The sequence below is a fragment of the Aulonocara stuartgranti genome (assembly GCF_965226115.1).
Source record: "Aulonocara stuartgranti genome assembly, chromosome: 15".
Lineage (NCBI taxonomy): Eukaryota > Metazoa > Chordata > Actinopteri > Cichliformes > Cichlidae > Aulonocara > Aulonocara stuartgranti.
Window position 1 is genome coordinate 7,688,721 of NC_138951.1, and position 25,634 is coordinate 7,714,354.

At 42.2% G+C, this 25,634-nt stretch overlaps 1 protein-coding gene across 2 annotated transcripts; it reads left to right on the forward strand.

Annotated features, from left to right (window-relative positions):
• The first annotated feature begins 13,241 nt into the window (after positions 1-13,241).
• On the forward strand, positions 13,242-25,212 carry LOC309689340 (phosphatidate phosphatase LPIN1-like). 2 transcript variants are annotated; one of them, XM_082505675.1, is made up of 21 exons: positions 13,242-13,477; positions 13,600-13,846; positions 15,881-16,084; positions 16,188-16,283; positions 18,237-18,508; positions 18,649-18,762; positions 18,857-18,980; positions 19,067-19,403; positions 19,757-19,850; positions 19,972-20,156; positions 20,268-20,361; positions 20,526-20,595; positions 21,248-21,340; positions 21,426-21,487; positions 21,582-21,720; positions 21,932-22,080; positions 22,537-22,623; positions 22,804-22,956; positions 23,052-23,166; positions 23,359-23,462; positions 23,550-25,212. In XM_082505675.1, the coding sequence occupies exons 3-21, from the start codon at positions 15,893-15,895 to the stop codon at positions 23,722-23,724; spliced, it is 2,655 nt and encodes an 884-aa protein (XP_082361801.1). In that variant the 5' UTR covers positions 13,242-13,477; positions 13,600-13,846; positions 15,881-15,892; the 3' UTR covers positions 23,725-25,212. The 2 variants fall into 2 exon arrangements, with proteins under 2 accessions (XP_082361801.1, XP_082361802.1); XM_082505676.1 differs by having other exon boundaries at positions 13,707-13,846.
• Positions 25,213-25,634: the final 422 nt, after the last annotated feature.

Here is a 25,634-nt window from a genome sequence, read left to right on the forward strand (position 1 = left end):
GCATTAAAACGTTTAAAGAAATGTCACACGAAACATTTAATAATTCACAGTCTGACGGAGAGATTCGAGAGGAATCACAAAGACTGTATGGGTTGATGGAGAGAGAAATACCTGACCCTATGGAGCTTCAAATGAAAATTCAACAACTCCAGTTGGAGTTGAGCACCCTAAAGCTCAAAAAGAATTATTATAAAGATCATTTCCATCAGTCAAGAGATGAGCTTAAACACGTGAAGGCTCAGGCTAAAGAAAATCAGACACAGGTGGAATCTCTGGAGGCTAAACTTCAGGAACAGGAAAAGTACGTTCAGACAATGCACCATGACTTTTTGGAAAAGGCGGAATCTCTCATTGAGCAGAACAGCAGCATTGCTGCTCAGTTGTCTCAGATTCAAAGTGATAAAAACGAGCTAAAGAGACAGAACACAGATCTCAAGGACTCTTTAGAGAGACTTGAGCAGCAAGTGGGAGAAGCTCACCATGAAATAATAAAAAAAGAAGAGATAATAGAAAAACAATATAGGAAAGTATTTCAGAAGACAGAACTCACAGTTGAGCTGAAAAGAGAAATTTGTACTCTTCAGCGTCAGGTGAGACAGACACTTGATGAAAAGCAGTTGCAGGTCAAATCTCTGGAGGCTAAAATGCAGGAGCAGGTTAGCACAATTCAGAGGATGCACCGTGACTTTCATGAAAAAAAAGAATATTTCCTTAAGGAGAACAGCAGCATTACTGCTGAGATAGACAAATTAAAAACAGCAAACACAAATCTCAAGAAACGTTTGCAAAATCTTGAGTATCAAGAAAGGACAACAGAAAGTCTGACACTGCAAATATTTTGGCTGGAAGAAAAAGTCAAAAAGCAAAATTTCAAGATTGTTCATAACAAAGCTCTCATAGATGAACTTTATGAACATCTTAAAATGAAAAGAGAAATAATTAATAATCTTAAGGATGAGCTGAGACGGGAGGAGGAAGAAGAAATATTAGCTGCTGTTCACAACATCACTGGTGAACCTCTGCAGCTGGAGAATTTTGCTCCTGAACCCGAGGAGCTTGTTTCTCCTGTCTCAGAACCATCTCCTGATGTGGTCCCGACACAGGAGAATCTTGCTCCTGAACCCGAGGAGCTTGTTTCTCCTGTCTCAGAACCATCTCCTGATGTGGTCCCGACACAGGAGAATTTTGCTCCTGAACCCGAGGAGCTTGTTTCTCCTGTCTCAGAACCATCTCCTGATGTGGTCCCGACACAGGAGAATCTTGCCCCTGAACCCGAGGAGCTTGTTTCTCCTGCCTCAGAACCATCTCCTGATATGGTCCCGACACAGGAGAATCTTGCCCCTGAACCCGAGGAGCTTGTTTCTCCTGCCTCAGAACCATCTCCTGATATGGTCCAGACACAGGACAATCTTGCTCCTGAACCCGAGGAGCTTGTTTCTCCTGCCTCAGAACCATCTCCTGATGTGGTCCCGACACAGGACAATCTTGCTCCTGAACCTGAGGAGCTTGTTTCTCCTGCCTCAGAACCATCTCCTGATGTGGTCCCGACACAGGACAATCTTGGTCCTCAACCCGAAGAGCTTGATTCTCCTGTCTCAGAAGCATCTCCTGACGTGGTTCCGACTAGTGGTTCATGGCGTCATGGTGCCAAACGCCTACTTAAAATAGGTTTAGGCGTTGCCGCAGTAGGCCTTATTATACCTGCAGCTTACTGGGGCTTTTCAAAGCTTAATAGTGATAGCCTATTTAACTCTGTCTGTGGCCTCCTTGAGCCATATTCCTACCTTGATGATCGATTAGTCCCTTTTTAAAGACTAGTAATGATGGACTGCTTTTCATCCACAGTCCAGAAAATCATACGTTGTTCATGTTAGACAACATGAGCAACATTTAGCTAACTTGTGCTCTCATTTTTCTTTTTTTTTGCCTCTCACCCCCCAACCAGTCGCGACAGATGGCTGCCCCTTCCTGAGCCTGGTTCTGTCAAAGGTTTCTTCCTGTTTAAAGGGAGTTTTTCCTTTCCACTGTGCCTAGTGCTTGCTCACAGGGGATCATTTGATTGTTGGGGTTTAATTTGCTTGAACTAAAAAACTTCAACATTCTGGTGAGGGGTTCACATAGTAGGGAGCACTACAAAAGCTACAAATCTTTTAAAAAGATTTGTTAGCAGCAAATAAAAATAAAGAAAACTATTTTTGAAAAACATCTCTTACGGCTCTGTTTATTTGCTTAAATGAACACATATTTTTTGTCATAGAAGAATATACATTGTCTTAAGTATTTAATCATTTTAAATTTAGCCCTGCGCTGCATGAGATAAACTGAGATGAGATAAACTGTGGCACAGACGGCTGTCGGCCTGGCGAGGGAAAGTTCTTCTTCAACCTCCAAACTGAACCCAGTTTGTTACTCGCAGCATCGCAAAATTAGACACAGCAATTTCTTAGAGTCTGGTTTAAGTCCTGAAATGACATCTCCTTACCTGTCACGGTTCTGGGTCAGTTTGACCCAGTATTTTGAGTTGTTATGTTTTGGTGTGTTTTTTGCATTATGGATTGTTTTCTTATTCTCTTGTGGTGCTTTTGTTGGTTATGATGATGATGATGATGATGATGGTGATTATTAATCTATGTTTTAGTTATTCTTGTTTAGGGATAGGTTTTGTGTTCTCATGTTTATTGCTGGTTTAGTTCAGTGTCTAGTCTGTCTCTCTCTGTCCAGTCCGTGTCTTAGTTTAGTGTGTATTGTTTCCTGTTTTATTTTGAAGGATTGTGTCTTATGTCAGTGTGTCCAGCTTCGATCCCCTGACTCGTTAGCCCCAATCTCTCCCAGCTGTGTCTCCCTCCTGTTTTCCATTCCCTGATTACTTCCCTGTGTATATTAACCCTGTGTTTGCCCTTCCTCAGTGCCACATTGTTGTACCATCGGATTATGCCTGTGTGTTTTATACTGTGGTCAGTATTTTCGTGTTCACTACCCTTGTTCAGTTCATGTTTTAATTTCTCCAGCAATAAAGTTGAGGTTTTGAGTTACAATTCTGTGTTCGAGTCCTGCATTTGGATCCTCATTTCTGCCTGCCCGCACACAAAGCCCTGACATTACCAGCATAGAAGCATTCACAGTCATTACACTGTATGTACACTATATGTGAAAAAAAAGAAGAAAAACAGAAAGCCAAATATTAGTGATGGGCAGATGAAGCCCCATGAAGCACTGAAGCTTTTCATCCAATTGGTTCACCCCAACGCGAAGCTTCATGAAGCTTCATTTGCTCTAGCAGGACACCTACTGGACGTAAAAATAATAGCTGGCATGAATTTGAAGAGTGTGGCATTTTGCACACAGCCTGTAAATGTCAACAACAAAAGGAGTGTGTAAAACATGTATATTGTAGTGATGGCAGTATACTGTGTATATTTATAGTGGCAGTATGGGAAATGATTATTTGGAAATGCTTGAAATGGAAATGATCATTTACTGTGAGGTGAGGTGTGGTTGGGGTGTGGACAGTAGTTGTGCTTTTGTAACGTTGAGGTATGGACAGCTACACAGTCCTGCCTGTTCACATTTTATTCTGTAAAAACTAAATTTTCACTGCTTTTATGACCTTTTTAGTGGGGAGAACATAGCTAGGATTTAATGATTTAACAAATCTTTTGAATCCTTTGTCCTCCACAATGCTAAATAGCTGGGAGTCCTCAATCACCATGCTGACCAGGTCTTCATCTATTTGAGATTGTTCTCCTGAGGAAAGACAATAAAGATAAAGCACAAATATAAATATCACACACGTAACTTATAACAGTTGTATAATATTGTTATATCATTTAGTAACATTACTGCATCCTATATTATCATTGCATTTGATGGCTCACCTGGTCTTGCTCCACAATCGGTGTCCCCCTTATTCTCATGCAAAGCTCTGTAGTGCCTAAGCATGGATGAGGTGTTGTTGTTGTCATATCCCAGCTCCCTGGCACATAGCAAACACTTCACCTTGTACAAAAGTCAAGACAGCTCAACATAAATTGTATTGCACCATCAGTATCATGAAAATACATCTTCTGTAGAAATTTACATACCTTGTTGGGAGGAATAAGATCAAAATGTTCCCACACAGGGGAGGACATCCTCCTCTTCTTAGCTGGCTCCATTCTCTCCTGACTTTCCTCACTCTCATAAACCTCCAAACGGTCTCCAAACTCTCACTAACCGCAACTCTCCATCAAACACCCACATTTTTGAATGAAGTCTGAGGGGTTTATATCGCTGTCATATCTCGCGGCAAAGTTCGAACCACTTCATGAACCAGTCACGTGGTACAGCCGGGCAGCGAGGCTTCGGACGTCATCATTTTCAGCTCCTCCCATAAATGAAGCAAGCCTCGATACGCGCTTCGCGGAAACGCCCCCTCCATTACTCGACACACGCTCCGAAGCCTCGATACAGAACGTCCCATCACTACCAAATATGTCTGTGAGGGTTCTCAGTCATCCAGGTCATCGTAGTCAAGGGAGCTTGCAAAGAAAGGCGTCTGGACTTCTTTAAGTTACTTGAAAACGTTTCACCTCTCATCCAAGGAGCTTCTTCAGTTCTAAGGTCAAATGGTGGAGAGTCCCAGATATAAACCTAGTGGGAGAAAGCCAAATAAGAAATACTTCTAAGCAGTAGAAGGTTGTTGACAGTAGCAAGCTACAGGTCTCTCAATATCTTTCAATATTGCTCTCCCTGAGAACGCTGTGAACAGCTAGGTTTAAGGTATTCTCAGGTATTAGAATTTAACACATTTAAGTATACTGACATAAGTAAGTTAGTGGAAGTTTCAGGTGACCTCCTGCAGCTTGCTGGAATTCTTGTCTGGATTGCCTAAGCAAACACTTGCTTGGTTGGCAACAAGATATCAAGTTAGTGGGGCACCTGAGACACACTTTGTCTAATTAATTGCAGTGTTTTGCCATTCTCAGTGAGAGATGAGAGGCCTTATAAGTGGGTTTTGATAACAATGTCCCGGGGGTACAAGCTGCAGTTTCGTCATCGATCTCACCCTTTTCAGAGAAAGTGACTTCTGTCACACTCTGTGAAGACACTGGGCTTGTCATAGGAAATATGCTACAAAAGGGCTATCACAATAGTGCAATCAGAACACGGGATTAATGAGCAAGGGATTTTATTCCACTTACTTCTTGATTCCAGATACTATATGTCCTGAAGACCATCACTCCAGGAGAGTGGTTCACCTTAGTCCTCAATGATGCTTACTTCCATGTGCCAGTTCATTTTGAACACAGAAGGTTTCTGCATTTCACCTTTTGGGAAGTGTGCATCAGTTTGCTATCCTCCCCTTCGGCCTGTCCCTTGCCCGTTGGATTTTTACGAGGTGACAAGGCCATCCTTGACCTCAATAATCCTGCTGAGAATAAAGATCCCTGATGATTTGCTTATCTGCATCCCCTTATTAATTAACATGGTGGTCTTGGGAATGTTAATTAGTTGGGCAAAGAGCTTCCTACATCAATCATAGCAGGCCAAGCTCAACCCTCCAAGACCCAAAGGTTAAAACTTTTCACTATATAAATAAAATGGAATTGCAATTTAATGAATATGTCAATAATTTATAGTGTTTTTAAATATTCCAGTATAGTAGATACATGGATGTTAATGCACAGTAATTGTACACAGTATTGTGTCTGACATTACCTCTAAGAGGGCGCCATGGAGTCAGTAACGTGTAGAAAAATGCATAGATAACAAAACTGGAATCATATAAATACGGTTACACCAGCAAAACAATGTGAGTTAACTGTTACTGTTTAACTTTTGTGTTAACTAGATTGACATTAATGAAGTCAAGGTTAAATTTTAGTAATGGTGGTTTCAAAATATTTTCAATGCACTGATAGGTGATCCAGAAGTAGAGGAGTCATCAGTGAATAATGAAACTGGAGATGTCACTTCTAGAGCAGGACATCTGACTTAATTCTAATGAACCACGTGCCATTCATTCTTCTTAAAAATTTATCACAGTAGTTCATTAAAGAAAACACGAGAGAGTGAGAGAGAGAGAATATGAACTTAGATTAAATAAATAACTCAAACAAGTAAGAAAGGAAACATTCTAAATTCTCATTGTACTGTTTTTGCATCGCACAGTTACTTTTTTTGTGACGTAATTGTGAGTAACTGTGCATCGCAATCAGTGTTGGTCAAGTTACATAAAAAAGTAACTAATTACTGATTACTTCCCCAAAAAAGTAATCCTGTTACTTTACTGATTACTTATTTTCAAAGGTAATTAATTACTTAGTTACTTAGTTACTTTTTAAAAATAATAATAATAATAATAATAAATTTTATTTATGAGCGCCTTTCAAGTCACCCAAGGACACTTTACAATAGGATAAAACACTTAGTAAAACAATGGCAGAATAAGAACAATAAAATAAAGCACAAGATAAAATGAACAAACAGTGGATTCACAGTGAATATGCAGATTTGAACAGACGAGTTTTGAGTTGGGATTTAAACTGGGGGAGAGAACCAATATTTCTTATTTCAGGGGGCAGAGAATTCCACAACCTGGGAGCAGAGCAGCTGAAAGCTCTGCTTCCCATGGTGGTGAGGCGGAAGGAAGGTACAGTAAGCTGGACAGAAGAAGAAGAACGAAGTGAACGGGCAGAACAAGTGGTGGTTAACAGGTCAGAAAGGTAAGAAGGAGCGAGGTTATGAAGGGCCTTGAAGGTGAGCAGAAGAAGTTTGAAAATTATCCGGAATTTCACAGGGAGCCAGTGAAGTTCCTGAAGAACAGGGGTGATGTGCTGGTAGGAGGGGGTTCTGGTGATAATGCGAGCAGCAGAGTTCTGAACCAGTTGAAGCTTATGGAGGGATTTTTGGAGGAGACCATGCAGAAGAGAATTGCAGTAGTCAATACGGGAGGTAACAAGACCATGTACAAGAATGGACGTAGACTGGGTGGAAAGAGAAGGAAGCAATCTGTTAATGTTACGTAGATGGAAGTAGGCAGAACGGGTGAGGTTATTGATGTGTGATTTATAAGAAAGTGAACTGTCTAGGATGACACCAAGGCTCTTAACCTGAGGAGAAGGGAGAACTGTGGAGTTATTGATGGTGAGTGAGAAATGGTTTGCCTTCAAAAGGTTGGATTTGGTGCCAATAAGGAGGATCTCAGTTTTATCCTCATTGAGCTTTAGAAAATTAGAGGTAAAGCAGGATTTTAACTCGGATAGACATTCTGTAAGGGAAGAAGGTGGGAGGGAGGAATCAGGTTTGCAAGAGAGATATAACTGGGTGTCATCAGCAAAACAGTGAAACTGAAGATCAAATTTGCGGAAGATGGTACCTAGAGGGAGGATGTATATTATAAAGAGAAGAGGGCCTAAAACTGAGCCTTGGGGTACACCAGAGGTGACGGGGAATAGACGAGAGCGGAATGATCTTAGTTGAATAAACTGGGAACGGTCGAGGAGATATGATTGAAACCAGGCGAGGGGTGTGTCAGAGATGCCGAGAGAGGAAAGTCTGCTTAGAAGGACAGAGTGAGAAATGGTGTCAAAGGCTGAGCTCAGATCTAAAAGGACGAGAATGGTGAGAAGACCAGAGTCAGCTCCGATTAAGAGATCGTTAGTGACTTTAAGTAGAGCAGTTTCGGTACTGTGACATGAGCGAAAACCAGATTGAAATCTCTCATAGATGTTATTATTAACCAGGTGTAAATGAAGTTGAGCTGCAACCACTTTTTCGAGTATCTTAGAAATGAAGGGTAGATTGGAAATCGGACAGAGGTTGTTAAAGTTGTTAGGATCTAAAGAAGGTTTTTTCAGTATAGGAGTGACTAGAGCAGTCTTCAATAAGGAGGGAACGATACCGGTGGTGAGAGAAGAGTGAATGATAGCACAGATGAGTGGGAGTAAAGAAGAGAGGCAGAATTTCACAAGCCCCGTGGGCATGGGGTCAAGATGACATGTGGCAGGTTTTGATTTACATATTAACTCGGAAATATCAGATAAATCAGGAAGATGAAAAGTGGAAAACGGCTCAAAAAGGAGAAAAGGTTCTGGAGAGGGCGTAGACACAACATTTGATCTGAGTTGCTGGTGGATGTTATCGATTTTCGTAGTCCAGAACAGCATCAAGGAGTTGCATGTTTCAGAGGAATAGAAGTGCGGTGGTAAAGCGTTGGGGGGTTGAATTAGTTTGTTGAAAACTGAAAACAGAGTCCTAGCATTACCCTCATAAGAACTGATAATACCAGAGTAGAAGCTTTGTTTGGCCTTGTTAATGGAGTCTTTATACTGAAGTACATGGTATTTATAGATTTCTGAATCAACAGTTAAACCAGATTTCTTATATTTACGCTCTAGCTGCCGAGCTTTGGCCTTCAGAGCTCGGAGGTCAGAGGTAAACCAGGGAGCAGAGCAAGTGAAGGAAACAGAGTGGGTTTTTACAGGAGCCAGAGAATCAAGGACAGTGCGTAGACAATTATTATAATATAACAACAAATCATCAGGAGTAGAATAGAAGTCCGGAATCTGAAGATTGTCCAAACTGGTAGTGAGAATGTCCATATCAATGTTCTTGATGTTGCGGAACGAAATGAGACGGGTTGGCTTGGTAGAAGAGCAGCAGAGAGTAAGGTTAAATGAAAGGAGGAAGTGGTCAGTTATGGGGATTTTAGTAGCAGAAAGATTCGAGGGAGTAAGACCAGAACAGCAGACCAAGTCCAGGGTGTGTCCTTTAGAGTGAGTGGGGAAATCGATAAATTGTTTAAATTCAGAGCCTTCGAGACAGGAGGAAAAGTCTCTGGTGAGCAGAAGGTCATTATTGTCCATGTGAATGTTGAAATCTCCCACCAAGATCACATTTGGGGAGAGAGATGAAAGATGGGTTAGTAGATTAGCAAAGTCACTGAGAAAGACAGGGTTAGGTTTGGGGGGGCGGTATACAGTAGCTATGATAGTGGGAATGGGTCCAGTCAGCTCACATGCAAGGACCTCTAGAGAACTAAAGGTATCAACATTAACCGGCAGGACTTTCAAGTGCTGGCGAAAAAGGATCGCGAGACCACCCCCACGACCTGAGCAGCGGGGTTTAGAAAAGTAAACAAACCCCAGAGGAGCAGATTCGTTTAGCTGAGAAAAGTCATCAGGTTGTTGCCAGGTTTCAGTTAAGCAGAAAAAGTCAAACTTACGGTCAGATAGGAGGTCTTGGATGAGAGGTCCCTTACTTGTCAATGAACGAATGTTTAGAAGACCGAAGTTGAGTGGAGTATCTTCTTTTTTGCTAATCGCAGTGGGCGCCCTGGGCAGGTGGGCTAGAGATCGATGGTTGACAGCCCGATCAGGGTTCCTGCGAGGGCGGCGAGTAGCAGACCAGAACGATTTAGTTCCATTGGAGTTATGGAAAATCCTGCGGGACCCGCGATGGATGTATCTCTGGCGAGGCTGGAAAGTGATGCCCGGGTGGTAGTGAAGCTCCCGGAAAGGACTGAAAATCTAGCAGCACAAGCACAGAGATGCTAACATTAGCGTGGAGGCTGTTAGGTCCAGAGTGAAGGGGAACGTCCTTACATGTTTAATAGACATTAAAGCTTTAATATGAAAGGAACAACTCTTTTTATCTAGCTGTAGTGTCACTTTTCAAGAAAATCTCACATGGTCAGGTGGGAGACATTTGATGAGCTGACACTGAATGACCTTTGTACCCTTCCTCAGTTCTGCACTCAGTTCTCCAACTTTTGTCATGATGAGTCTGGTTTGCACATTTCTGTGAAGGGAGTAGCAAACTCTACTCTTCTAATATAGCAAATACTTTATGAATACATTTAATCTCTTTAAAATTAAATGTGCTGCTGGGAATCCTTGGCACTCATGTGAATGTCACTTTGACACATAACACCCACCAAACAGTGTTTTAGACTAAGAAGCCCCCCCATCCCCACCCCTTAGACTAACAAAGGTCATCAGTTCAAACACACTGTGTATAATAGTCTAATATTAATTACAGTAATCACTGGAAGAGTCACTGGGTACTTGGGAGTCTTGGATTTCACCCAATGCAACAGGTGGTCTTGTCTCAACGTGATGCAACAACACTATACTGTCAACAAAGGATCAACACCCACAACAGGTGGCACAGTCTGAACTAATGAGACATTTACATATTAAAAGGCACTGTCAGGCATGTCTTATTAGGTAGATCTCTGTGCCAGTGCAGCTTATTGTGTCATTCTTGTGTGATCATGTCTAAAGGGAAGATGCCCAGTTCCACTAAAATGCAATTTTAGCAGGTGTCCCCCTCATCAAATGCCTAAGAAATCAAAGGGTCTGGTGCATGATGACCCCTCCAGACCCAGCTCAGGTTTCCAACCAGGGGGCCTGGGTAAATTTAGTAAGACACTGTTCACTTGCACTCAACAGTCAGACACTTGACATGCGCGGAGAGAGTAAGGATACAAGTTCTTGAGCAGACCAGACTCATATCTATCGAGAGGTGGCAAAGACCAAACATCTGCCGCTGGGATTAAACACACTATGGAATCATGATATCAGCAGAAGATGGAGACGAGTTAGATGAGGCTGCTCAGAACTATGCCACTGACACCACCTGGAGCTGGGTAAAGCGATTTAAGAAAAAAGAAAATCATCTGCATGTGTGGAAAAAAACACAAAAGCATGAATAACGCTTAAAGCAAGTTATACCCGTTTGTGTGTTTCAGCATTTGTGCAATGTGAACATGAATAAAATAGTCACGACAACCTTTCAAAGTCATGCAGTAGGTTCTCTGAGTAGAAGCAGGGAGAGCGGGGTTGTATTTTTCCATAATCCACCAGTGTAAGACTAGACGTTACCACTGAAACTGAAGATGACGGGCTCAGACTCATTAGGTCAAGTAAAAGTTACGAGATACCCTACAGCAGTTGTTATCAACTATATTCACAAATGCATCCACAACACCGAAAGACAGCAGATGTTTTCCTTTTTGTTTTTCCGTATTTGTTTGACATCTTACAGTTAACTTAAATGACTTTTTAAAAACAATCTGCAACCATAAGCCCTGGAAAAGCTCATTATTTTTCCTTTTAGTCTCTGAGTCAGAGTTTAGTCTTTTCAGCCTCTGTCTCATGATCCTCAGGCCAGAATCGCCTCAGCCAATCAGAAACCTATATTATTTTAACAACTGACTCAATTAAAATGTCGTTTAACAAGAATTAGTAATACCTGAGGCAAACTGTGTTGAGTAAGTCCGGTTTATGGTGGAGTCATTTGTAAAAAATGACTGTCAAGCACCTTTCGCTGCATTTTTTGTATGTATTAAAGTGCATGACCAGATCTATGACAGGACAAGCAAACATTTTACCTGTAAATCAGTAATTCATTTAAATGTTAAATGTAGCACGTTGTCTGCAGAATGGACAGTGTGCTATTACACCCTTACATTGTAAGTACAGTATGTGACCACTGCTTAGGAAGGCAGTGAACTGACATCTCACAAGTCATCACTTCCTCTTGGCCTCACAGGGTGTGAGAACACAAAAGCAAAAATGATTTCCCCTTAGCGGGGCTGTCCTAAAAGAACAAGAACAGCTTACATGTTCACCAGTTGAGGTCTATTACAACAGTGTAAATGCACCAAGTAGAAATTTGAAGCTGATGTTTTTCTTCAGCCGAGTAGGCAAGTGAGACTGTCACATGTCAGCAGGTTTCTTGTAGCCTGACACAGGTCACGTCTCTGACCATTCATGTTGAAAATTAAACTGATATCATGTGCTTTTTTAAAAGTGTACAACGCTGGCTGAGTTTGCCTGGCAAAACAACGTGTTCTTGGAAACATGTCGGCAGCTATGTGGCTCATGTATCCTCGGAGGGTCCAGTGACGCCAGCGTTTGTCACCGACATAATGTGTGTCCCGCCTGTTTACGTAGGCACTCTGGGATAGGCTTACCGATGGTACAGATATACATCGGTATGTGTAACATCGAGTGTTTAAAGGACAGGGTGTTTACTGCAGATATTTAAAATAGTTTATGTAAAAAAACAAAGCGAAAGTGTTTTGGCGTTCAGTGTAACAGTGTAAGCATAACATGTTTTACACTGATGAGTTTTTTGACCCCTTTTTAGGTACACCTGCTTAAAAGGCTTGTTGCTTATATGTGATCACGTGGCAGCAACACAATCCATTTAGGTATGTAAACATGGTGAGGATCACCCACCAAAGTTCAAACTGAGCATCTGATTTAAGTGCCAGACACGCTGGTCTGAGCATTTCAGAAACTGATGATCGAGTGGGATTTTTCCATATAACCATTAGTAGGGTTTACAGAGAATGGTCTGGAAGTGAACAAACATTAATTGAGGCCAGTTCTCTGGGTGGAAGTCTCCTATTGATGCCTCAGGTCTGAGGAGAATGGAATCTGTACCATGAAGAATTAAGGCGCCCCTGAAGGCAAAACGAGGTGCTAACAATAAATAAAGTGGCCAGTGAGTAAAGATGACCATAGGGTGTAATAAAGTAAACTTCTGCAAAAGCGAGATTAAAAGCATCCTGGCCAAAAATATTTGCATTACTTCCATTTGAAATTTGCATTGAGGAAAAAAATGACTAAGAGCGCCTCATATTTCCTGACACCAACCGTCAGAATTTGAAAAAGGATGGTTGCGAAAGTGCAAACCTAAAACAATAAACGCTCATTTTAAGTTGTGATGGAAAACTACTATGAAGACACACACTCTTCCCCTTTCTGCCTCACAGTCTGGAAAAACAATTAGATCGTGTTCACTCAGAGACACATTTTCCCAGACACACAGGCTGAGCTTGGTTTGGTTGCAGAAGAGCTGCACGTGAGGCTTTTGTAGCGTGTAACCCCGTCCAGTATTTGTCCTGGAGCATGAGGGGAGAAGCAGTCTGCTGTCAGGATTTTGGGCTCTGAGGCACAGAGATACAGACAGAGTGGTTTTGGCAGTAATGTAATTGTACCATTAATGACAGTAGAGCCGCTTTTTTTAAATTAGAAATGAAATTGGTGCATTTACATCCTGACTTTGTTTCCTTCTCGAGTATGTTAGTCTTTGCAAACTCAGCGTTTGCATCTTTCTACATTAAATACCTATTTTTGCTTATGTTTAGTGTCCTAATCTCACTAACCACGAGCCGACCACATCCTCTTCGCACAGTCTCACTGGAGGGTCTCGCGCTGTAAGCAAACATGGCATGTGTTACGAGGCAGAGCTGTGATTGGCTAGAAAGATCACCTCACAGCATCAGACCTGACTGACAGACTGGTGACTTTAAACGCTTACGAAGCTTCCACTGCTTCCCGCTGTCAAAGACTTAAGTAAAGTGAGATGTCTTGCTGTAGATTTATTTTTTTTGTTATCAGGGTTACAAGTTTAATGCGACTGGATGTAAACGGTCACGAAAGAGCATAAAGTCACTCTGTAGGCACAGAAGAGCTCCGACAAAGTAAGAAAGAGGGTAATTTTGTTGCCACTGTGGCAATTGAATCGATTTTTTCTTTCTTCTTGGCAACTCAACAGCTCGACGCTGATTGGCCAACTAACGGGTCGGGGTTTTTTTTTTGCAAGTGACGTCACCCAGTGACAGGACTCCTGAGTGAGAGGAACAGACTCGCTTAGAGAGGAAGAGTCAACGCTTTAACTTAAACGGTAGCGTTTTTGCTCCATGCTCCCAGGAGCTGCATCCGGGCATCAGACATCACCTGTATCGAGGAACAGGAGGTCTTTTAAAATGTTTCGTTGTTTTATTATTCCCGGTTGATGAAACGCTCGTCTCCCGTGTGTTGGTTAAAAGGCAGCCCCTCAGCTCAAACAGGTATGTTTTGGATTGTTTATGTATATTTGACTGCACCTGACTCTGAGATGAAACCGATGATAAACTGTCTTTATTTACTCTGTAGATGTCTGTTATAACCACGCTGGCCACTTGTGTGTCTTTTATCTGTCTTTACGCTCATTAAGCTTTTTTCATTCATCACAAAAAATTCCCGTTTGCCCTGTCAGGAGGTATATGAGTCAGCTGTTTACCATATCGATTAGACCTTATTACACTTTTAGGTGTTTAAACATGCGTTATGGAAGCTGATTTGTCACATCACATGTTTTTTATTTAAACATTTAAATAAAGGAATTTCCTTACATGTAGAAGGTTTTATTTTCTTACATAATCAGGAATAGATTGCATCTTGTACTGTGTGTTTCTGTGTATTGATGTGGGTCTGAACACATTATCTGCTAAGCTGTTCAGCCAGACTCTTCCAAATGAACATACCACAGCTAAACACAAGTGGATGGATGGATGGATCCTTTATTGATCCCACTGGGGAAATTATTTGGTCACAGAGCAGGATGTGCCACAGGCATATACTGTGAGCCTTATACAATGAAAAAATTTGCACACAACGGTGATTTAAAAAAAACCCCAAACAAATATAATAAAAATGAGATTAAGTTGAATAGTAAACAGTAATCGTACCAGAGAGTAGTGCTAATTACATTAATGAATAGCATCCACACTATAATTCTAAAAATTAATTAATTAATTAATTAATACAAAGAGTGGATCTATTACTTTCTTCCATGTTTCCTGTCATATATACACTGTTCCAGTGGTGGATGCTCAGGCTTTATAAAGGCTCAGTTTAAGATAAATAAGGATTCTTTTCAACTGTGAATAATACTAAGCTATTCTAAAGGATACAAATGTGGCGCTGAAAAAGTGCATAAAAGGTCTTCTTTAGATGGAGGAGCTCTTTTTCTGAAACCTAGCCCGAGTATTTTGCTAGTGTTCAGAGACACTGAGATGAAACAAAAAGAGGAACAAACACAAGACATCTATTTTTAGATTAGGCTGCACTGTACTGTGTAACAGTATTTTGCACTAAAAGTCCTCTGCTTGAAAGTCAACAGTGTCGTAACACAACGCCCCGGTGGAAAATTCAGTTAATAATTTAATACAGCAAAGGTAATTTAGAAGAGATCTTTTATAAGATTTAACAGTCGGTGTCTCTGTTCTTCAGACAGGGCCTCGTCTCTTGTTCACATGTCCTCAAGGGGTAGGATATGTTGGCATTTTTCCAACATATTTAAGGCCATCTTTCCCTGGATCACCACCTCCAGCACTCTCATCCTGTCTGTTACAAGAAGCTATACAAATCGTAATAGTAGTCAGTCTTTACCCTCTGTAGCCTGCTTACGGCCAAATATAAGACGCTAAATATGTTCCAATTTTCACCAGCGCGGGGCTAGAAATGGAAGCTGAACTATTTATAAAATGTTTCTATTTACATTTGTTTTTTAAGGGGAACTCTAAATCCTGTTGGTGTTGAAAGGTTGTTTGACTCAAATGGGCTTAAAAAAATACATAAGGGGGTGGATGGGGGTTTTATGCATTGAGTTCATGCTATATTTACTGTATTACATTATATACACATGACTTGACAGTCTGGTCTAACTTAGTCTGTCCTTTGACCTTTGATGTGTGAATGGAAAACAGTTGTAAGGCTTTACAGGCTCACAGTATGAGGCCCGAGGGGATGTAAGATGTAAGAGAGACAGTAAGGTCAAAAGTGGTAACAGGTTCTTTGTACAGTTTGTAATTACAGATCAGGAAACAGCTTCAACTCCTTCTTCATCTCTTATCCATACAGAAAGCTTATTTTACCTCAGAGTGTTGGAATAGCTCGCCCTATTTCCAGCGGGGTGAGAGTTATGTCACCAGTGCTTTGATTCACGGGCTGAAGATTGCTACGGCAGATGCCCACTCATAAGCGCGTCCACTTTTGAAAGTTGGCCGAGTTCAGGAAGAGGTGACTTACGCAAATAATTTTAATCCGTTCACTTCCCCCAGACCCGTCAAACCATGAATTTCGTGGGCCAGTTGGCGGGCCAGGTGTTTGTCCAGGTCAAAGAGCTGTACCGAGGCCTCAATCCCGCCACCCTCTCTGGCTGCATCGACGTCATTGTTGTGAGACAGCCCGATGGCTCCCTGCAGTGCTCGCCATTCCACGTGCGCTTTGGCAAGCTGGGGGTCCTACGGTCCCGAGAGAAAGTGGTGAGAAGATAAAAAAAAAACACAACGACAACAACAACAAGGGCATCTTTAGAGGAAAAGTTTAATGTTCTAGTTTGTTCAGCTCTCACCCTTTTGCTTTTAGGTGGACATGGAAATCAACGGAGAACCAGTAGATCTCCACATGAAGCTTGGGGAGAACGGCGAGGCGTTTTTTGTGCAAGAAACAGAAAATGATCAGGTAACGATTGGGAGCGTTTCCGCGAAGCATAATGCTGTCTGCATGTAATTATATTTTGATTAACTAATTTGGCCAAATCATCTGATCTCATGTGGAACTGCTTAAATGAACAGGTGAGAAAATGACACAGCAGTGAAGAACTTTATATAAAAAACCCTAAAAGACTGTTATATTTGTAGCCATATAAAAGGCAGTACATTTCGATCGTGGCTCAAGAGTTGGGAGTTCGCCTTGTAATCGGAAGGTTGCCGGTTCGAGCCCCGGCTTGGACAGTCTCGGTCGTTGTGTCCTTGGGCAAGACGCTTCACCTGTTGCCTACTGGTGGTGGTCAGAGGGCCGGTGGCGCCAGTGTCCGGCAGCCTCGCCTCTGTCAGTGCGCCCCAGGGTGGCTGTGGCTACAATGTAGCTTGCCATCACCAGTGTGTGAATGGGTGGATGACTGGATGTGTAAAGCGCTTTGGGGTCCTTAGGGACTAGTAAAAGCGCTATACAAATACAGGCCATTTACCATTTCCGCCTTTATGTGGCCTTTTTGATTCAAATAAAACCAAGATTCAAATGATAACACTTTATTTACACCCTGCGCTCACACACTCCCCATTTGCAACTGAAAAGTGTTATCCAAACTTTCTTTTTCCTACTCGGAATGATAGTAGTTTGAACAAAGTCGCACTGTGTGCAGAGTTGGCACAGCACCCAGGAATTTCTCCCCTTTCCTTTTTTTAAAAACCGACTGCCTTTGTTTATCAGCGAGCAAGAGCTGAGAACGCAGAATTTACTCACCAAGGCTTTATGACCTGGAAGTATGTCAAACACTGGGAGCATGAGGATAAATCGGAAACTGGATAAATGTGCTTCTGGAAATTTAAATGTTTGCGGTATTGCAGTATTTGTGAAACTGGCTTAAGTATTAGAGAAATGCTCAGAGCTTGGCGAGTTAAAGATATGTCAGAATTCCTCCAGTCTGACCTACATTTCTACTTTTTATGTTTACAAAACTTCACGGAAAGCCGTTTTTCCTCAGTTTTTTGGAAAGTCAGTGTTTAATTTTATTTTGGTTTTGCGAGGTTCAGTTGCAGCTTTAAAGAGCCTGGTTGCATGTACTCTCATCTTCTTTCTCTTTCTCTCTCTTTTTGGCTTTGTATGCACGTGAGGATGCATGCAGAAAAAGATAAAAACAAGCTCTAAAGTACTGAAGCTTGGGGCTGGCTGTAACGAGGGAAGTGTCTGATTTATTTTCCCCTGGGTGGTGTCAAATTCTCAGGCTTGAACGAGCAACTAGGGGAGGAGCGTTGTTTCTCTGAACCCATTTTCTTGGCTCAGGGAAGCAAAACGTGAGGCATTGTTGTCAGACCACAAATCATGGTGTTATACGTCAGTTTGTCTTCGCTTTCTGTTTTTCCCCTAAGTCTGCACACACATATTTATGTTCCCCTGGATGGACAGCAGGAGACCTCCTGGAAAACTCTTTTCTTTTCCTAGAAGGAGGGATCATAAAAGTGACCAGAACTGAGAAACAGAGTCTGCTTCTGCTTTGGCAAACCCTTTCCTCTGTGGAGGTTTTTGCAGTTTGGCAGTTAATTGCAAACCTATGTCTCAGACCAAAGTCATGCAATACACTAACTATGGAGTGGGGGATTTATTGCAATGATTATAATCTACTTTTATGCAGAGTGTTGTTATCTTTTGTTTCTCAGTGGTTGACATAGCTTCATGTCAAAGCAGGAGATAATAGCTGTGCAGGTTGCACTATCACATGTTGTTCTGCGTTACAAAAACCAAAGTGTGAACAGTAGGGGAGTCAGCAACACTCCTACAGCACCCAATTTCAGTGCAGACCTAAAGCTTTGACAGTAAATCCAAACAGATTTCCTCATGTGGGTAGTTTTTGGTGTAACGTTCAGGCTCTTTGTCTGCTCGGCATTGTTTCACTCCTGTTTCCTGTCTTAACAGGAAGTGGTTCCCTCCTACCTGGCCACCTCTCCTATCCTATCAGATGGACCTGTTTTGATGGGGAAGATCTCCGGGACACCCATACAGAATCTGTGCTCCGTGGCATGCAATGGCGAGAACAGTAACGTGATGATGAAGAAAAGGAGGAAGAGGAGGAGGAAGGCTCGGGCGGACAGCCTGAGGAGAGAGGAAAGTGGAGACTACTCCGCGGACGAAGACATGTTCCCCATAGACATCAGCTCGGATGAAGTGGCAGAAATGGAGAGCAACAGGTAAGAGCTGGCCGTGAGGAGTGAAGGGAAATGGTGAAGGACTAATCAAATACCCATGCAGAGGATGAGGATGATCACCTGACAGTGTAAGAGAGAGTAAAGAAAACCCTGACTAACTCGTCTTTGTGATTATACTCCAGGTCTTCATCTCGGGATGTCTCTAGAGAGGAGAACACAGTTGGTTCGACCAACAGTTCTTTCAAACAGGCTGGCATGTACACTCGTTCAGATGGGGAGTGGAGTCCCATTCAGAGGTGCTCGACTCACACAAAATACTTTCACACCTACAGTAAATGCTATAAATCCATGAAATAAATGTGGAAATGCTATAATCTCTTTTTCTTTTAGTCCTGGAAACTCTCGCCCCACATCTCCCAAGAGTGATTCTGAGCTAATTGGCAAACCGTCAAACACAGACAATCAGAATCCAGAAATGCACTGGGCGTGGGGAGAGCTGCCTCAGGCCGCCATGGTAGGAAAGCCTTAATCCTGATACCCTAATCTGCAGTGTTGTTATTTCTTCAGCTCATATCATCATCCTCTTCTCCACTCTTGTAGCCATCTGTCCTTCCACTGAAGTCCAGCCCTCCACCAGTTTGCCCCGTATCTATCCCGGTGTCTGAAAGCACGCACTTCCGTGTGATTACGCCTGAGGTGTCTTCGGAACAGTGCGGACCCTGCTCGGAAATACCAGCACTGCGACTGCTGATGCCGACAGAGACGATGCACACAGAGGAAATGGTCGATGCAGAATCCATTGGGATGGAGTCTCAAACGATAACTTCGGCGATGCAAGTTACAACAGTGGGAGGCGTGGCAGCTCGTATGGTGGCCGACATGGAGGACACTTCACCCCGTCCACAAGGCAAAGCAGACTCTCCGTCAAAGAAAAAAGGTAAACCTTAAAAAGGTTTCCCCACGTATCATTTAATGCACTGTGTTACGTCGAGAAGCTGCAGCTTCACACTGCAAATTGCTCAAACTCAATCAGTTGCTCTCCGTAGTATAAGATAAGATGCAATATAAGATGGATTTACAGCCAAAAATGTGTCTGAATCGCTGCATATGATTGCAAAGATAAACAGGGGCCAGGTGAACGGATCTGGTACTACAAGGAAGCTTACAGCCTCATAATAATCCATCTATAGACCCTCTCACAGAGATCAAGCTGGCAAATGATTTGCTTCTGGATAAATCAGTCGGGGGGGAAAAATCTAAGAGGCTGAAAATGAATTTGCTCTTTTGCAGATAAAAGGAGTCGCCATCTTGGTTCTGATGGAATTTATCTGGACGACATCACTGAGCTTGAACCGGAAGTGGCAGCCCTTTATTTTCCTAAGAGGTATTTGGACATCACGCACGCTTTCATGTTAAGAAAAGTTTCATACAGTTGTATTTCTGAACTGTGCAGAATGATCAGCGAGATTCTTATCAAAAGTATCTCCTCTTTTTCTTTTTTGCAGTGACACTGGTGCAACAGTGAGGAGCATCTCGGATCCGGGCCTCCACAGCACCAGTCAGTCTCCTCAGTCTGTAAGCTCTGGAGGAGACAGTGGAGTAGACAGTTACTGCGATCCCATGTCTGACCTGCCATCAATTGCCATCTCTTTGTGTGGGGGGCTCAATGACAACAGGGAGATCACGAAAGGTAAACGATCACGTGACATGACACGACTCCAAGATGCACTTTAGACACTGTGTTGTAAGCATGGGGAATAAGTAACGTGTGGGTTTTTTTTCTTCTCCCTTCCTTTTACAGAGCAATTTTATAAGAAGACCGTGTCCTATCAGCAGTTCACAGAGAACCCCTCTATCATCGACGACCCCAACTTAGTGGTGAAAATTGGCTCAAAGTAAGACATTCGAGTGTACTGAATGGATTCATGTGTCACACACTGCGGGCAAAAACAGCAGCGTTAGCACAACTCTTTGGCCTAATGAGCTAAAATTGGCTGAAAAACATGTGTTTTGCTGCATTTATGGAAGGGCTAAAAATACATTTTGTTATCTCCCACAGGTACTATAATTGGAACACTGCAGCTCCGCTTGTGCTGGCTATGCAAGCCTTTCAGAAGCCTCTGCCAAAGGTAAGAGTTGATTGCAGACGCTGCACAGATATTTAGGAGTCAGTAAGTTGGGTTGGATTACATGAGAAGTATTCCCCCTTCTGACTGATCCCGGTACTGCACCACTTTACATAACATAAGGCCTAATGTGGAGTCTGTGGACCTCAAACCTCACTGTGTTCAGTTTTTGCTACTGCAGACAAAATTTACATTGTGTAACAAATGTCTTCCAAACTTTTGCTCTCAAGCTAAATGTTGTTTTCTCCTTTGTTCTCTCCCCGTCTTATTTTATTACTCCCTCCATCCATCTGTTAGTCCTCCTGCCCTAATTACATTCACTCAACCTTACAGTTCCTCCTCTGCTGTCTGACCAGTGTTCTGGGCTACAGCTCTGTATGTTTATTTTTTGTTTTAAACACCCCTCCCCCCTTTAATATCTCTACACAAGCTTTCACTTTTATTCTGTTGGTGTATTTTCCCCCGCTTCGGCCTCAGGCACATTCTTGGTTTTGCCTCAGTGTTTGTTGATTTACGGTATAGTTTGCTTTATTTTTTAAGTGTGTCTTTATGGCTTTGTGTTGTGGTTGCTTGGTGTGTGTGTGTGTGTGTGTGTGTGTGTGTGTGTGTGTGTGTGTGTGTGTGTGTGTGTGTGTGTGTGTGTGGTCTGCTTCAGGCTGCAGTGGAGAACATCATGAAGGAGAAGATGCCCAAGAAAGCAGGAAGGTGGTGGTTCTCCTGGAGAAGCAAAAACAGCAGTGCCAAATCGGTAATTTAAAGCAGCAGCTATGTTAATTGTGAACAAGTTACGCGCCAGATAAACACCAACCTGGCACTGTTTTTATTACCTATAGGATTCAGCCTCTGAGCGTGGGGCCTGTTGCACTGCTGAGCAGGTTGGGAATATGACAAGCAGGTAAGAGAGCATTCCTGGCTCAAAATTGTCCTTGCTCACTTACTGAGGTTTATATTGAAGCATATAAATGCCCTGTTCACCTCTCTGATGACAGACTGAAAGAAGAGTCATCCTCTAGTGATGAGGACCACCGGGAAGCCAAGCAGAACTCTTCCCTCATACAGACAGAGCCGGTACTCACAACGGGAGGCGTGTCTTATAAGAAAACTCTCCGACTCACATCAGAGCAGCTGGTGAGCACACAAGTTAAAGCACAAGTTTGGATATGATAGAGAGATAGCTCAAACATTAAAAAAGAAGCATAAAAGAATGAGTTACCAGCTTGAGCAAGATGGCAGCAGTAAAGATCCACCTGACAAGCCCAAATGGTGCAGCTATAACACAATTCTCTTCCTTTCTGAGTGGTTTTTCATGGATTTTCACCCCCTTCACCAAATTTCCCAGCTGTCTCTTCAGTTGCAAGACGGGCCTAACGATGTCGTGTTCAGCGTCACCACTCAGTACCAGGGAACCTGTCGCTGTCAAGGCACCATCTACCTCTGGAACTGGGATGACAAGATAATTATCTCCGACATAGATGGAACCATTACCAGGTGCGTGTGTCTTGTTTTTGTTTTTTTTAATGCATAATGGAGTTTAGTTTGGACGGCAAATCTACTGGAAGTGGCTCCAGTATTAGGTTCATCTGCATGCTGTACAACTCTGTGCACAGCAGGGTTCAGTGTGATGAATAAACTCTTCACAGCTATTCCATCTGTAACATTTATTCACTGCTGATTATGAGGCAATTTGTCATTCTGATCAGAAGATTAAATATGCAGCTTCTTGCAAAGGTAGCATTTAATAGAGAGCTAGCAGGTACTTTTCCAGTTATTGTGACATTTAAATCCTCTCTCAGACTAAACAGAGGATGCTTTTATATATTCCAACAATGAGAAGTATTCCAAAGGGTTTTAAATCTGGATGACTATGACATAAAACATCATTAGATTTTTACACAAGTGCAAAAAAATGCATTTTTAATAACGCTTGCTTGTATTTGTCTCCAGGTCAGACACATTAGGTCATATCCTGCCCACACTCGGGAAAGACTGGACACACCAGGGGATTGCTCAGCTGTACCACAAAGTCAGCCAGTAAGAACTACTTTGTTAACAGTCTACTCTCAGTTTTAAAGTAAAGCATAAAGGAGATTTTATAGAAATAAAATAAAGCTCTTAAAGAAATGCTTTTACAAAGTTAAAGAAATTATTTAGTAATTTCAACTCTCTATTGACACAAGTTGGTTAATATTAATCTCTTCCTCTCCACATCAGAAATGGCTACAAGTTCCTGTACTGCTCAGCCCGAGCGATCGGCATGGCTGACATGACTAGAGGTTACCTCAACTGGGTCAACGAGAGAGGCACTATGCTTCCTATGGGCCCCGTCCTCTTGAGCCCGAGCAGCCTCTTTTCAGCTCTGCACAGGTATTTCAGATCACAAACGTGCATCTGTTTTTCTATATTAGTACATGAGAGGATGCAGGAGGAACTCATCGTGCAGTGCTGATTGTGTTTCACAGGGAGGTGATAGAGAAGAAGCCGGAGAAGTTCAAGGTAGAGTGTCTCACTGATATCAAGAACCTCTTCTACCCCAACAAGCAGCCGTTCTACGCAGCATTCGGCAACAGACCGACGGTAACTCACATGCGGCTCTGCAGAGCTTACAAACAGTTATATTTGCTTATAGTTTAGTCTATTTCTCACCATAAAAGTGAGTTTGGATGTTCACTGAGGGTAAATTGAAGCTTTTTAGGTATTTTTTGCACTGTTTAAGTCTAATATCCAGTATATCTAACATTAAAAATGCCCCTGTTCTTGTCTTTGTAGGATGTATACTCATACAAAGAAGTTGGGGTGTCACTAAACAGGATTTTTACAGTGAACCCCAAAGGGGAGCTGGTGCAGGAGCACGCCAAGACCAACATCTCATCGTAAGTCCTTCACCCAGGTCCCACTGGATTGCTCTCATGGCCCTTACAGCATCACTGCATCATCTCGCTCTCCTCTCTTCTCTTCAGCTACGTACGTTTGTGCGAGGTCGTTGACCACGTGTTTCCGCTGAAGGCCCGAGCGTCCTCCTCTGACTTCCCCTGCTCGGACACCTACAGCCACTTCACCTACTGGAGGGAGCAGTTCCCCCTGGTGGAGAGTCAGGAAACTACACCTCAACAGACCGCCAGCTCCAGCAGCTGACCGACTACCTCTGGCCTTTGGAGCAAGGACTAAATGATGGTGTGCTTGAGATGTAGCAGAGGGTTGGAGAATGATGTGTGCGAGTGTATAATTGTTGAGTTTTCGTTTTGTTTTTTCAACAGAAGATGGAGCACTTTATAAATGGACAGCGGAGAGTAAAACTAGTAAACGAGTAAAGCAATCTGCTGTGAATAGTCTTAATTCACAAGATGGATATAAGCACACTTTTATTAAAAGATGGACTTTGGGGTCATCTGACTAAAAGTATGTATGTGTAGTGAGGAATAAAATATTAGTATTTTATTCAGGCAGCTTAGTATGGATACTATTTTATAGGGAGTGTTGGCAATATATCAGTAGCTAGACTACAATGTATGACCTAGACAGTTCTTTAACACACACTATAGCTGAATTATGGCCTCTGTTTATCATAACGAGAGAGCAGGTTACTTAAATTTGTGCCAAATAGTCAACGTGGAATTTATTTTCTTACTGTGATCATCTGCTCTGCAGGGCCAGAAGTGGTGTAAACATTTCCACATACATACATGGCTTAAATTAAAACAGTATAGTTAAACCAGCATCTTCAGTTGAATTCTACATTTGGCTTCATTTCTGCGTTTATTTATATATTTATTTAACCGATGCCATTTTTTGTCCTCTTTAGTTTACACACAGCCTTCAATCAGCATGGAAGTGCAGCTCTCCACGTGCATTTGTACTATGTAGCAACACATATGTGAGGCGACCGAGCCAGTGAGTGTCAGGACAGAAAAGCACAACACTTTAAAGCATCGTCTTCCTTATTTGCGAGAGGGATTGGTGAAATATTTGTTTTTCTATTCAGAGTCTGCATGTGCTGTGGTGAGAATGTGATTTCAGTTTGTGAGGTGCAGTTTTTCGCCTTTCTGTTATAGTTCATGTAGTCTACGTTACTGTATAAGATGCAGACTGTGTAAGATGTAGCGTACACTTCTGCTACTGCTAGCAGCTAAGAGAGGTCATAGTATTTTAAGAAAAAAAGGGTCTTTATATCATATAATGCGGTCATATGAATATGTAAACAGGGACTGAGTCACTTAACAAATAAAATTGGCAGAGTATTATCAGCCTGTAGTATAGTTTCTAAGAGATGGTGTGTGTGTGTGTGTGTGTGTGTGTGTGTGTGTGTGTGTGTGTGTGTGTGTGTGTGTGTGTGTGTGTGTGTGTGTGCATAATGCTTTAACAATGCTATTATTCTTTCAATGAAAGAGCTAAAGTAGCGTGAAATTGTTTTTATTTTTGCCTTAGCTGTGACCGTGATCTGCATTTTGCTCTCTTTTGAACAGTTGCTTGTTAAACTGGTGCAGTCGGACTCATAAATGACATTGGGGTAAACACTTTATGTGTGAATAGAAACAATAAAGACTCCTCTGCTTGCCTAACTCATGAGATGATCATTGTTCGGCAACAAAAAAATACATAAATAAAATGAAGATTTACAAAAATGTTCACCTTCATTTTTGTGGTTGCTCTTCATTTTGAGACTGCTCACCACTGAAGAAACTGATACCAATTGCTCTTGACTGGTGAAGCATGTTTGAGTCTGTAGCTCGAGACTGAGTGGACAGAGGGGTGGAGGCCAGGGCGAAGGTCAACCAAAAGGACTTCAGTAGTAGTACTAGTAGTTCTACGTGATTTATTAGCTTGTATGGTCACCTTTAGCAGCAATAACTTTACGTCATTGTTTTCTGCATGACTTTATCAGTCTCTTACAACCCTGTGGAAGAATTTTGCCCCACTCTGTACGCCACCACTGTACAATGTTGCTTCATTTCATTGAGGTTTGTGGGCATTTACTTATGCACATCTCTCTTAAGGTCCTGCCAAAGTATATCAATTTTACTATCTTGACTTTGACGGGGATGCTG